The 12140-nt window shown below is 42.0% G+C and overlaps 1 protein-coding gene across 1 annotated transcript in view; it reads left to right on the plus strand.

Annotated features, from left to right (window-relative positions):
• The window catches only part of DSP (desmoplakin), a 29341-nt gene extending 17435 nt beyond the window's left edge, over nt 1-11906 (plus strand). The window contains exons 17-23 of the mRNA XM_009326469.1: nt 381-574; nt 1427-1589; nt 2196-2279; nt 3202-3309; nt 3940-4038; nt 4882-7173; nt 8712-11906. Of these exons, the coding sequence (XP_009324744.1) occupies nt 381-574; nt 1427-1589; nt 2196-2279; nt 3202-3309; nt 3940-4038; nt 4882-7173; nt 8712-11906 (6135 nt within the window). The remainder of the gene's footprint in view (nt 1-380; nt 575-1426; nt 1590-2195; nt 2280-3201; nt 3310-3939; nt 4039-4881; nt 7174-8711) is intronic.
• Nucleotides 11907-12140: the final 234 nt, after the last annotated feature.

Consider the following 12140-nt stretch of genomic DNA (forward strand, 5'->3'; position numbering starts at 1 on the left):
GGAATCTTTTATACTTCAGTGAAATTTTTTAGTCAGTTGTTTCTAGGAACAAGCAAGGCAGGCTCTTCCCTTTTTTTTTTTTTTGGTAACTGCTCTACATAGTTCTGAGAAACTGAAATGTTAGCTACAGAATATGACAGCAGAGGGCTTTGGTTTAGCGAATTATTTAAGAGTGAGTCTAAACACATTGTTAAGTCAAACTGTTTATCAAAGTAGGTGTTTCACTTGAAATATATTACGTCCAGCTGACATCAGTGTACATACCTTACTGAATTACAAACAAAATCTTTAGATCCCAACATATTGTGCATGCTGTTGATGGTTGACTTCGAGTATCCTCTCAAGAATGAAATGTAGACAACATTTTGGTTTTTCTCCAGAAAATGAAAGCAGACCTAAACATGAAGAAGTCACTACTGAATGCCCTGGAAAATGAGCTGCAGAAAACGCTTCAGATTCACTCACAGTCTTGCCAGTCATATACCCTGTATGACATGGACATTGGAAAGTTCTGTGACAAAGTTACCCAGCTAATAGACCGCTGGCAGAGAGCTGATAAGCAGATAGATAACAGGTTTGATCATATTTCCTAATAGCTTCTTCCTTATTGCTATTGCTACTAAGATCATCTTAACAGTGAGTCTAAAAGAACTGATGTGCATTAATCATCACTTCCAGAGGACAAATGATGACTTCAGGGCAATAAGACTAGAGAAACTGTGAATAGGTTGAACATACTTTAAAAGGGATTGTGTAAGACCAAGCAGGAAAATGTAGTTATTCATGTAAATGTATAATCTATGTGCTAAGGAGTTGGTCTAATTTTTTTTTTTATTCTTGCTAATGTTCTTGGATTAAGTCAGCATTTTCCCCCTCAAACAAAGCAATCATGCTTATTCCTGAATACCCTATACCTGAGGGTTAAAAAATTCACGCTAAGAATTAAGTAAAAAAATCCCAACAATTTTTTTCTAATGCTTTATTGAACTGAAGGCATATTCTGATTGATTGTGGGTTTTTTTGGGGTGTGGTTTGTTTTGTTTTTACTTTAGGCCAAAATCGAGTCCTATTAATAAAAATTGACTGGTTACTGGTTGTTTTGGTGAAAATTGAGAACAAGAGTACTGAAGTCAGTCAACTTGATTCTTATCGCTGCAAGGTTTTATCCATCCCTCACTTAGTTGACAGGAGGTGCCAACCTCTGGGTATTGCAGAGTTACTCAAAAGTAAGGCACTAAAAACCCATGTTGGGTGACTAATAACCAGTACAGGTCTCATGTATTTGAAATTTTTGTTCAGAAACTCCTTTTAGAGCTTCCCATAGTTTTACCTAGTTTATTACTGTGTCTTATTTCTGAAAAATGTTTAAAGAGAGAGAAAGAGAATGCACTTTCCGTTTTCTCAGTTTTCCCTGGTTTTTTCCTAGATCATGGGATTTAGAAAGGCAGATCAAACAGCTGAAAACTTACCGAGATCTCTACCAGGCTCTGTGCAAATGGATCTGTGATGCCAAGCGCAGGCAGGATTCTATCGAGTCCATGAAGCTGTGCGATTGCAACACTATCATGAGATATCTACATGATCAGAAGGTATGCAGCACCTGAATGAGTTGTCTTCAATTATCTGGATTTTAAATTGTTTTGCTATTCAGAAAATACCAGTTTCAATGCAGTCTGCAATACAGTGGCCTGCTTTGAATTATAAAGTATGCAGGCTACCAATAAACACCACATGTGTAGGAGGCAGGAGAGAGGAAATATTATTATCCTCATTACTTTCTGTCAGCGCTGCTACAGATTATGAACAAGACCGTTTTTGGCTCCTACACGATCACTGACACTTTTACACATCAGCTTTGAATTAACTCAAGGGACTGTATGATGGTGCAACTTATGGGACAAATTATAGCACAAAAATAAAAAGCGAGGAAGTACATCTAAGCTAAAGTCAAGGAACTCTTTCTCCCCAGCTCTAGGGGTTGTTCAGTTGCTAGGTGTTCTTTCTGAGAACAACCTTCTCATGCACAGAGAGCTTGCTGTTGTAAAAACTGCACAGCTACAGGTCATGTCAGGTCTCAGCCTCTGGGGTTGCAGTGGTCTCATACTGCAAGTGCCTTCTTACGGAGGCAGAGTGTACAGGAGGAAATACTGGCAAATGTTGAGGGAGTGCTTCACAGCTCACTTTTTTCTTGACAGAACTTGCACAGTGAAATCTGTGGGAAGCGAGACAAAGTTGAGGAGCTTCTCAAGCATGCAGATCAGTGCTCAGCTGCAATTAAGGTACTTGGATTTCAGCATTTTTATGGGGTGTGGTTTTTCATGGTCAGGTGCATCCCATTGTCTCTGCTCTGCTGGCAGGTGAAATGTTGGCTCCCTGATGTGTGTGTGCAGAAATTGCTGGGGTGAAGCACTTGTGTGTACAAAATATAATGAAAGCAATTTGTGTACTTGCCACCTGAAGACCACAGGATGATGCAGGAGATACCAGTGAGAGCTCCTCTTCAGGAGAATCAAAGCATCCTTCTAGCCAGACCAAACTTTCCAGTTCACATGTTAAAAAAAATAAGGGAGTAGAGAACAGATTGGCAGCTTAGAAATTAGTTCTGATTAGAATCTGGTCTAGGAGGCAAGACAAATGCAGATTAGCAGGAGGAGTGGTGTGTAATAGCCATGAAAACCAAGAAGATACACAGGGAATGGTTTTGTGGTCTTTGCATTTTTGTTACCTTTATATCTGTGCTTTCTCCAGCTCAATCTTACTTTCTGTGACAAAGATCTTGCTATATACGTGGCGTGGCGTATGTGATATGAAAGAGATGCAGAGACAGTTATTTCTGATGAAGTTTTGGTTGATAACAGTGCCTAGACCAGTTGCTCCCATGAATTTTTTCAGCTCTGGGTAGCCCTCAACTAATGGAAACATGTTTCTTCCCTTTTTTGTGAAATGTTTTTTCTCTTTTTCCCTTTGTCATTCTCCTCCATGAGTCTCCACAGTGGTACTTGAACTGATGAGCTTCTGTTTATGATAGAGAATCATCTGTACATGGCCAGAGATATAAACAAGGGAAAATGTAGCTTTTTATTAAAAAAAAAACCAAAACCAAAACAAAGCCAAAACTTTATTTGCATTTTGGGAAGTCCAGATTCCCAGAGTTCCTTGGCAGTTGCTAAATGGGTCTTACCTTTCCCTGTTGCTTTACAGGATTATGAACTACAGGTTGCTTCCTACAGTTCCGGATTAGAAACATTGCTCAACATACCTATCAAGAAGAGTGTGGTTCAGTCTCCTGCAGTGCTGATTCTGCAAGAGGTATCTTTCTTTCCCATCAATCTTCTGAATACATTTGTTTGTCCAGGGGAGCCATTGTGAGTCATATCCAGCTGTATTCTAATAATTAGCACTGTCATTGGTAATGTGTACTAAGCACGTAAGCACAAGGAACTAGTGCAGAATAGTCGCTGTGCTGTAAAATCATACTTGGGCTCATTTAGACAGTAGATTAGCCCTCAGGAATTTACCTCATTCCTATTCAATGTCCATTGCATACATATTGTGAGAAAGTAAGATTCATGCCCCAAGTGGTTTAGTCACTTTCAACCTGGGAATTAACCACTATTAAAAGTTTAACTTAGGTTACTTGTGACTGTCAGACAGGAACAGCGTGATGAACTAGGGGATGAAGCCTTGGATTTAATATCACAGCAGCCACGGGGGAAAATAATCTTCAAAAAGAAGGTGTGGGTTTATCAGAAGGGAGAATTTATACATTTGGGGTCCCCAGAAAGTCACGTGAATTTGTGAGGAGGAGAGTTTGCTTTTTACTTTGTCAAGTAATACGTTTTCTCAAGTGGATTGGAATCCTTTAAATGGTGTGAGCCATAGGGATGTTCATATCTAACTCTGTAGTACAAGCTGCTAACGATTCTCTTTCTTTTCAAGGCTAGCGAGGCTCAGTCTCGCTACATAGAGCTTCTTACAAGATCAGGAGATTATTACAGATTCTTAAGTGAAATGTTAAAGAGCATGGAGGACTTGAAGGTAATGTGACTTTTATTTTCTTTACCTTCTATTTTTATCACAGGTTAGCAAGCTATCACTGATCAAAGACTTTCTGCTTAAGTACAGTGCAAAACAGTCCACAAAACTAAATCCTGAGCTCAGTGGTGTCCCATGAAGGAGGCATATAAGTAGTTTCATGCATCTTTTGTTGAAGAATACAGGATCTTGCAAAGTTACCTCCAAGGTTATGTGTGAGGTGAACATTAGCCTTCTTGGTAATTAGGAGGTGCTCATCAAAGCACGCAAGAGGTCCTTCTCTGCCCATAAGAGCCTTGACCTCGTTGAGAGTACAGTTACCTCAGTGCTGAAAACTTGCTCCGTGTGGTTAAGGGGCTACACCTCATTTCAGGCCATATCTACAGTGTTTCAAATGGAGTAGTAACTCCTGATTTGATTCAGCTCAGTGGAAAGAGAGGTGCCCATTTAAGAGGTCACATATGTGGAATGTGAATAACCTGTTTGAAAATTGTGGAGGTTCTAAATGAGGCTATTTAATACTTTGCTGGTGAACTCTTGGTACCTCAGATTTTACTATCTGTATCGCATCTCCCTCCTCCCATCAAGTACCATTTCCCCTCTGAAAGTCATTATGCTGATTTCTGAATAAGGTTTGACTCTGAATAAATAAGGATTCCAGAATTTGTCTTGATGACATGAAATAAAAAAGGATTTTGAGCTGTTGTTGAAGCAGAGAAAAAAATGCTTTGTAAGTTGTCAGTGTTACCAATGTATATTGTATCGCATGTGATGATTTTGGAACAGATGTCACAAATGTTCATGTGCATTTTTTTGTTTGTTTGTTTTTCTGCTATCATTTTGCAGATGAAAAACACCAAAATTGAACTCCTGGAAGAAGAACTCAGGCTTGCCAGGGATTCAAATTCAGAGACAAGCAACAAACATAAATTCCTGGAGCAAAATCTGCAGAAGTACCAGATGGACGTTTCTCAGCTCAAGGCAAAGCTGATGAGTTTGGAGGAGATGAAAAGACAAGCTGAAATGGATGGAAATTCTGCTAAGCAAAACCTGGACAAATGCTATGCCCAAATAAAGGATCTAAATGACAGAATAACCAGGCTAACTTATGAGACTGAAGATGAGAAAAGGAAAAGGAAGTTGCTGGAGGATAGATATGAGCAGCAGAAGAATGACTATGACCAGCTGCAGAAAACAAGACAAAACGAGAAAGACAGCCTTGGTTGGCAAAAGTTAGAGTCTGAGAAGGTCATCAAGGAGAAGGAGTACGAGATAGAAAGATTAAGGGTTCTTCTTCAGGACGAAGGCACACGGAAGAGGGAATATGAAAATGAGCTGGCTAAGGTAAGAAACCAGTTTAGCGAGGAGATGAGTAATTTAAAGAACAAGTATGAAACAGAAATTAATATTAAGAAGACCACAATCCAGCAGATAGCTGCACAGAAAGATGATGATGCAAAAGGCCTCAGAGCCCAGGTTGACAGACTGACAAGAGAAAACAGAGACCTTAAGGATGAGATTGTGAGGCTGAACGATGCCATTCTGCAAACCACAGATCAACGGAGGAGGGCAGAAGAAGATGCCCTTCAGCACAAGGCTTGCAGTTCTGAGGTGTCACAGCAAAAGCATCAGTTAGAGCTGGAGCTGAAACAGATCATTCAGCTTCGTGGTGAAGACAACTCAAGATACAAGCAGGCTCTTGAGGAGGCTGCCTCAACTATTCAGGATAAAACTAAGGAGCTGGAAAGGCTAAAGGTTCAGCTTCAGGAAGAGGCTAAAAGCCGATGGGAACTTGAAAATGAATTGGCTAAGGTAAGGAACAGTTATGATGAGGAAATTATTAGTTTAAAGAACAAATACGAAACTGAGATTAATATCACAAAGACCACAATTCACCAGGTCACCATGCAAAAGGAAGAGGACACAAATAATTATAGAACACAGCTTGATAATGCCATGAGAGAAAATAGGAATTTGTGTGAGGAAATTAGGAGACTGAAGAATACAATAAGTCAGACAACAGATAACCTACGGAAAATAGAAGAGAATGCTCAGCAGCAGAAGGCAGCTGGCTCAGAGCTTTCTCAGAAGAAACAGCAGCTGGAGATTGAGCTAAAACAAGTGATGCAGAGGCACTCTGATGAAAGCATGCGGTACAAACAGTCACTTGATGATGCTTCTAAGACCATTAAGGAAAGAAACAAAGAGATCGAAAGGCTGAGAAAGTTGTTGGATGTAGAAACAAGTCAGAGAAAAGAACTAGAGGATGAGAACAGTCAGTTAAAGAGAGTCCAGTTTGACCTGCAGAAAGCAAACACGAGTGCTACTGAGACAATTAACAAGCTGAGGATCCAAGAGCAGGAACTGGCCAGACTGAAAATTGACTATGAAAGAGTTTCGCAAGAGAAAAAAGGCAGGGATCAAGAAAGCGCAAAGTTCCAGAGCACTGTGAAAGACTTGCAGATCCAGAAACATAAGCTGGAGGAGGAACTTTGCAGGCAGAATAAGAATATAATGGAGGAGATGTCCAGAAGGAAGAAACTGGAGGAGGAAATAGAAGGCATGAGGAGATCTCTCAGAGAGCAATCGGTTAAAATAACTAATCTCACACAGCAGATAGAGGAAGTGTCTATTGTGAAGAAGAGGAATGAAGATGACCTTAGACACCAAAGAGAAGTATTAGACGGTCATGTGAGAGAGAAGCAGAGATATATGGAGGAGATAAGAAAATACACATCTGATATTGAGACTTTACGCCGTCAGTTGGTCCAAGAACAGGAGCAATTAAAACAGGCTCACTTACGATATGAGCACTTACAGAAGACCTCTGAGGAGAAAAGCAAAAACCTGAACGAGTGCAAAATAGAAATTGAAAGGCTTCAGTCTCTCACCGAGAACCTAACCAAGGAACACTTGTTACTGGAGGAAGAGCTGCGAAATGTTAGATTGGAGTACGATGACCTCAGAATGGTCAGAAGTGAAGTTGATGAGAAAAATACTGCCATTGCTGAACTAAAGAATCAGCTTCAGACGAGCAGCAAGCAAACCCTGGAACTTCAGGGCTTGATTAATGATTTACAGAAAGAAAGGGAAAAATTGAGACAGGAAATTGAAAAATTCCAAAAGCAAGCTCTAGAGGTATTCACACATATTTTGATCCCGGCTTTACTGTCTCTCAGATATATAATTAATTGCAGTGTCCGTTTGAATCAACTTAATTCACATTTCACTGTTTAAGTTCACTGTACTTGTGACTAATATCCCCTTTATGGCCCTTCCCCTGGTTCATTTTTAAACAAAAATGGCAGGATTTGGCCACTTTCTTAGCCTCTTTTGGGAGCTGTGCTAGGGAGCCATAAGCTGTCTTGTCGTCTAGCTGAGCCTAGCCCTCAGCCCTTGCCCCAGGAGAAAACCTGGGTCTGCCAGTCTCCACCAAACCATCCCAGGAGAAGATGAGAGTACATGGAGTACCACTGTGCTTTAGCTGTACCCTGCTGGCTGTGTGCTTCCCCAGGCTGTTTCAGCCAGGATGGGTTAAAGCAGTCCTTTGAGGCTGACCTGAGTGGTATCACAAACTACACCAGCTAAAAACCCCAGAACCAACAAGCTGTCAAAGCGCTGCTTAGCTGGGTAAGGGGTTGACTACAAGTGAGGATTAAAGATGATGTTGTCAGCTGTACCTAAGGTACTTAAAGCCTACATTTCATTGACTCTTTTGGGGATTTATGTTCCTAAGGGCATTTGCAAATTTTACTATTGGCCCTTATTTCTTAAACTTGAGGCGACAGGATAAACAAGTTAGAGAAAACAGTTTTTCATATTTCATTCTTCTGCCTGGTTTCTTGTCCAAAGAGCTACTGTTTAAATATATACAAATGTTTCTTTGCTTTTTCCTATACTTGCCCTTTATATTTCTTTTCTCATTTCCATTCTCAGCTATTTTTTCCTTTATTCAGTTTTTCTTTCCTTTCTTTTAAAAATCTTAATACTGATTTTTCAAAAATACTAACATTTAGGATTATCTGACATCCGTGCATATATATGCGTGCATGTATTACAAATATATAAACTTGTATCCATTTAATATGGACTGCATACAAATGTGCATGCTTATAGGTGTTTGTGTACGTGTATACATATATGAAGACATTAAGTGAATTAAAATGTAAAGCAACACAGGTAAAACTGTTTGGAGTAACATGTGAAAATAATAGGAAAGTGAAAATTGAGTCATATATTTCCTTTTTATCCATGTATAGATCCAGTCCTTAGGGGATACAAATGCACCCAGGTTAGTAGGACTATGCTGGGGTACATCTGCTGAGCATCAGACTCTTTATGAGTCTTGAATGCTCTGTGTATGTGTAGGTATACTATGAGAAGTATTAAAAAGTAATAAAGAGCTAACTAAATCAGCAGAAAATCAAGGCTATGGGTAACAGAATGGAGTCTCTGGTGGTACTAGAGACACTGTCAGTGAAAGGACAATGTACCTTCACTGGTTTATGTGTATCCATGGTCTTAGGTAAGGCACTGCTGCAACTAGAATGTTTTCCAGTGGCAGCTTGCTGCAGGTTAAATGACAGGCTGAAGAGCATTGTAAGTGGAGAACATAACTCTAACCAGCATAAACTCTAACCGTCCTCTCTTCGTTTATTTCTTCTTTGAAATTGTAGGCATCCAATAGGATTCAAGAATCCAAAAATCAGTATAGTCACATTATGCAAGAAAGAGAAACCTTGCTGATAAAAATGAGTGCTTTGGAGCAAGACAAAGCCAGGCTGCAGAGACTAGAAGAGGAGCTGAACCGTTTGAAAGTTACCCTGGAATCAGAGTCTCGTTTGAAGCAACGCCTGGAAAGTGAGAAGCAACAAATCCTGAATGACCTCAATCAGTGGAAGAGCCAGCACTCCCGGACAGAGGAATCCATAAGGAAGATCCAGTGTGAGAGAGAGAAGAGTGAGAGGGAGAAGAACACCCTGAGGAGTGAGATTGAAAGGCTGCAGATGGAGATCAAACGGATCGAGGAGAGATACCGGTGCCGACTGGAAGAGACCGCTGTCAAAAACCAGTCAGAGTTGGAGTCCGAGCGTCTCAGGCTGCAAAGAGAGATCGAGAAACTCAAGCAACGCCCATATGGGTCCCACAGATCTACACAGACCGAGGAAGACTTTTGTATTGATGCCTCCAAGTTGCTGTTCAGTGGGCTGCGGAAGAAGATCACAGCAATGCAGCTGTATGAGTGTCAACTGATAGACAAACTCACACTGGATAAACTGCTGAAGGGGCAGAGGTCAGTGGAAGAAGTCACGGCTGACATTGAACCCTACCTCAAAGGGGCAGGTGCTATTGCAGGGGTGTCTCTTTCGCCCAGACAGAAGTACTCTTTTGTTGAGGCCAAACGGAATCAGCTGCTTACAGCAGAAAACGCAGTCCTGCTCTTAGAAGCCCAGGCAGCAACAGGAGGCGTGATAGACCCACACCGAAATGAGATGTTAACGGTGGACAGTGCTATCGCCAGAGATCTGATAGACTTTGATGACAGAGAACAAATCTATACAGCAGAAAAGGCTATTACAGGATTTAAAGATCCTTTCTCGGGCAAAACTGTGCCAGTATCTGAAGCCATCAAGAAAAACTTGGTTGACAGAGAAACCGGGATTCGTCTTCTTGAAGCCCAGCTGGCTGTAGGAGGGATTGTTGATCCTGTCAACAGTGTTTTCCTACCCAAAGATATAGCTTTATCCCGTGGGTTGATTGACAAAGACCTGTACAGGATCCTAAACAACTGCCAAGGCACTACAAAGAACTTCATTGATCCCACCACCAAAAAGGCAGTCACTTACATGCAGCTGAAGGAAAAATGTAGGATTGAACCACACACTGGTCTGCTCCTCCTCCCAGTGCAGAAGAGGAGCATGTCATTCCAAGGGATCAGGCAGCCCGTCTCAGCAGATGCACTGCTCGAGGCTGGAATTATTAAGGAATCAACAAGGAACGACTTAGAAAGAGGTGCAATTACAGTGGAAGAAGTGAGTGAGAGAATTATTGATTTCCTTCAGGGCTCTAGCTGTATTGCGGGTATCTACAATGAGGCTACTAAAGAGAAACTTGGCATTTACCAGGCTATGAAAATAGGTTTGGTTAGACCGGGGACAGCCCTTGAACTCCTAGAAGCCCAGGCAGCCACAGGGTTCATAGTGGATCCTGTCAGCAATGTGAGGCTGCCCGTTGAGGAAGCTTACAAAAGAGGCCTTGTTGGAATTGAATTTAAAGAGAAACTTCTCTCTGCTGAAAGAGCTGTCACCGGGTACAAAGACCCAGAAACTGGAAACATCATTTCCCTGTTTCAAGCCATGAACAAAGAGCTCATAGAGAGAGGCCATGGCATTCGTTTGCTGGAGGCCCAGATTGCTACCGGAGGAATCATTGACCCCAAAGAGAGCTACCGCTTGCCAGTAGAGACGGCCTACAAGCGTGGCTACTTCAATGAAGAGCTCAACCAGATCCTTAGTGATCCAAGTGATGACACCAAAGGGTTCTTTGATCCCAACACAGAGGAGAACTTGACCTACTTGCAGCTGAAAGAAAGATGCATAAAGGATGAAGCAACAGGGCTCTGCCTTCTACCCCTGAGAGAGAAGAAGAAGGTGGTGCACACCTCGCAGAAGAACACCCTTAGGAAGCGCCGGGTTGTCATTGTAGATCCAGAAACAAACAGGGAAATGTCCGTGCAGGAGGCATACAGCAAAGGCCTCATAGATTATGACACCTATACAGAACTAGCTGAACAGGAGTGTGAGTGGGAAGAAATAACTATTACAGGATCAGATGGTAGCAGCAGAGTAGTCCTTGTTGACAGAAAAACAGGTAGCCAGTATGACATCCAGGACGCTATTGATAAAGGTCTGGTTGAGAGGAAGTTTTTTGACCAGTACCGTTCTGGCAGTTTAAGCCTGACGCAGTTTGCAGACATGATTTCCTGCCGTAATGGCACTGATGAGGTGTTTCGGCATGAGTCGGTGACTCGGTCTCCCACAGTGCTGAGTGTCAGGAGTTCTTCCTCGCTGATCAGGAGCGGTTCTTTCTCAGAGACCCCAGAAGAGTGCAGTCCCATTGCAGCCATATTTGACACAGAAAACTTGGAGAAAATCTCCATTTCAGAAGCCATACAACGGGGCATTGTGGATAGCATCACCGGGCAACGGTTACTTGAAGCCCAGGCCTGCACAGGGGGTGTAATATGCCCTACCACAGGCCAGAGGCTTTCACTTCAGGAAGCCGCCAGTCAAGGCATCATTGATCAGGATATGGCCACACGGCTCAAACCAGCTCAGAAGGCCTTCATAGGGTTTGAAGGTATAAAGGGCGGACGCAAGAGGATGTCAGCAGCTGAAGCGGTGAAGGAAAAATGGTTGCCTTACGAGGCTGGGCAGCGGTTCCTTGAATTCCAGTACCTCACTGGAGGTCTCGTGGACCCAGAAGTGCGTGGAAGAATAAGTACTGAAGAAGCCATTAGGAATGGATTGATTGATGGTCGTGCTGCCCAGAAATTGCAAGACACTAACAGCTATCCCAAAATTCTGACCTGCCCCAAGACCAAGCTGAAAATATCCTACAAAGATGCAATGAATCGGTCAATGGTGGAAGACATCACCGGGCTTAAACTCTTGGAAGCAGCCTCGGTTTCATCTAAAGGCATATCCAGTCCCTACAATGTCTCCTCAGCACCCGGATCACGCTCTGGCTCTCGCTCTGGCTCACGTTCAGGCTCACGCAGTGGGTCGAGGAGGGGAAGCTTTGATGCATCAGCAAGCTCTTCGTATTCTTACTCATACTCAACCTTCAGCAGTGGGTCTATTGGGCGCTAATAACAAGTGAGGGAATGTGTCTGCATTTTAATATCGTTTATATTATTCTATATCCCCTTAAACAAACAAACAAACAAAAAAAACCACAATAACAAAGCAACCCAAAGCAAAACCCTTACATCTTTTCTAGGTGCGTTCAACTTCTCTTCTGAAAAAGCTGTAAAATGCTTTAATGCAAATTTATGGAATATAGATTAGGGGATGCAAAAAGTCATATTTGTGAGTTTTGAGTTT

The sequence above is a fragment of the Pygoscelis adeliae genome, unplaced genomic scaffold, assembly GCF_000699105.1.
Source record: "Pygoscelis adeliae isolate BGI_AS28 unplaced genomic scaffold, ASM69910v1 Scaffold186, whole genome shotgun sequence".
NCBI classification, from domain to species: Eukaryota; Metazoa; Chordata; class Aves; order Sphenisciformes; family Spheniscidae; genus Pygoscelis; species Pygoscelis adeliae.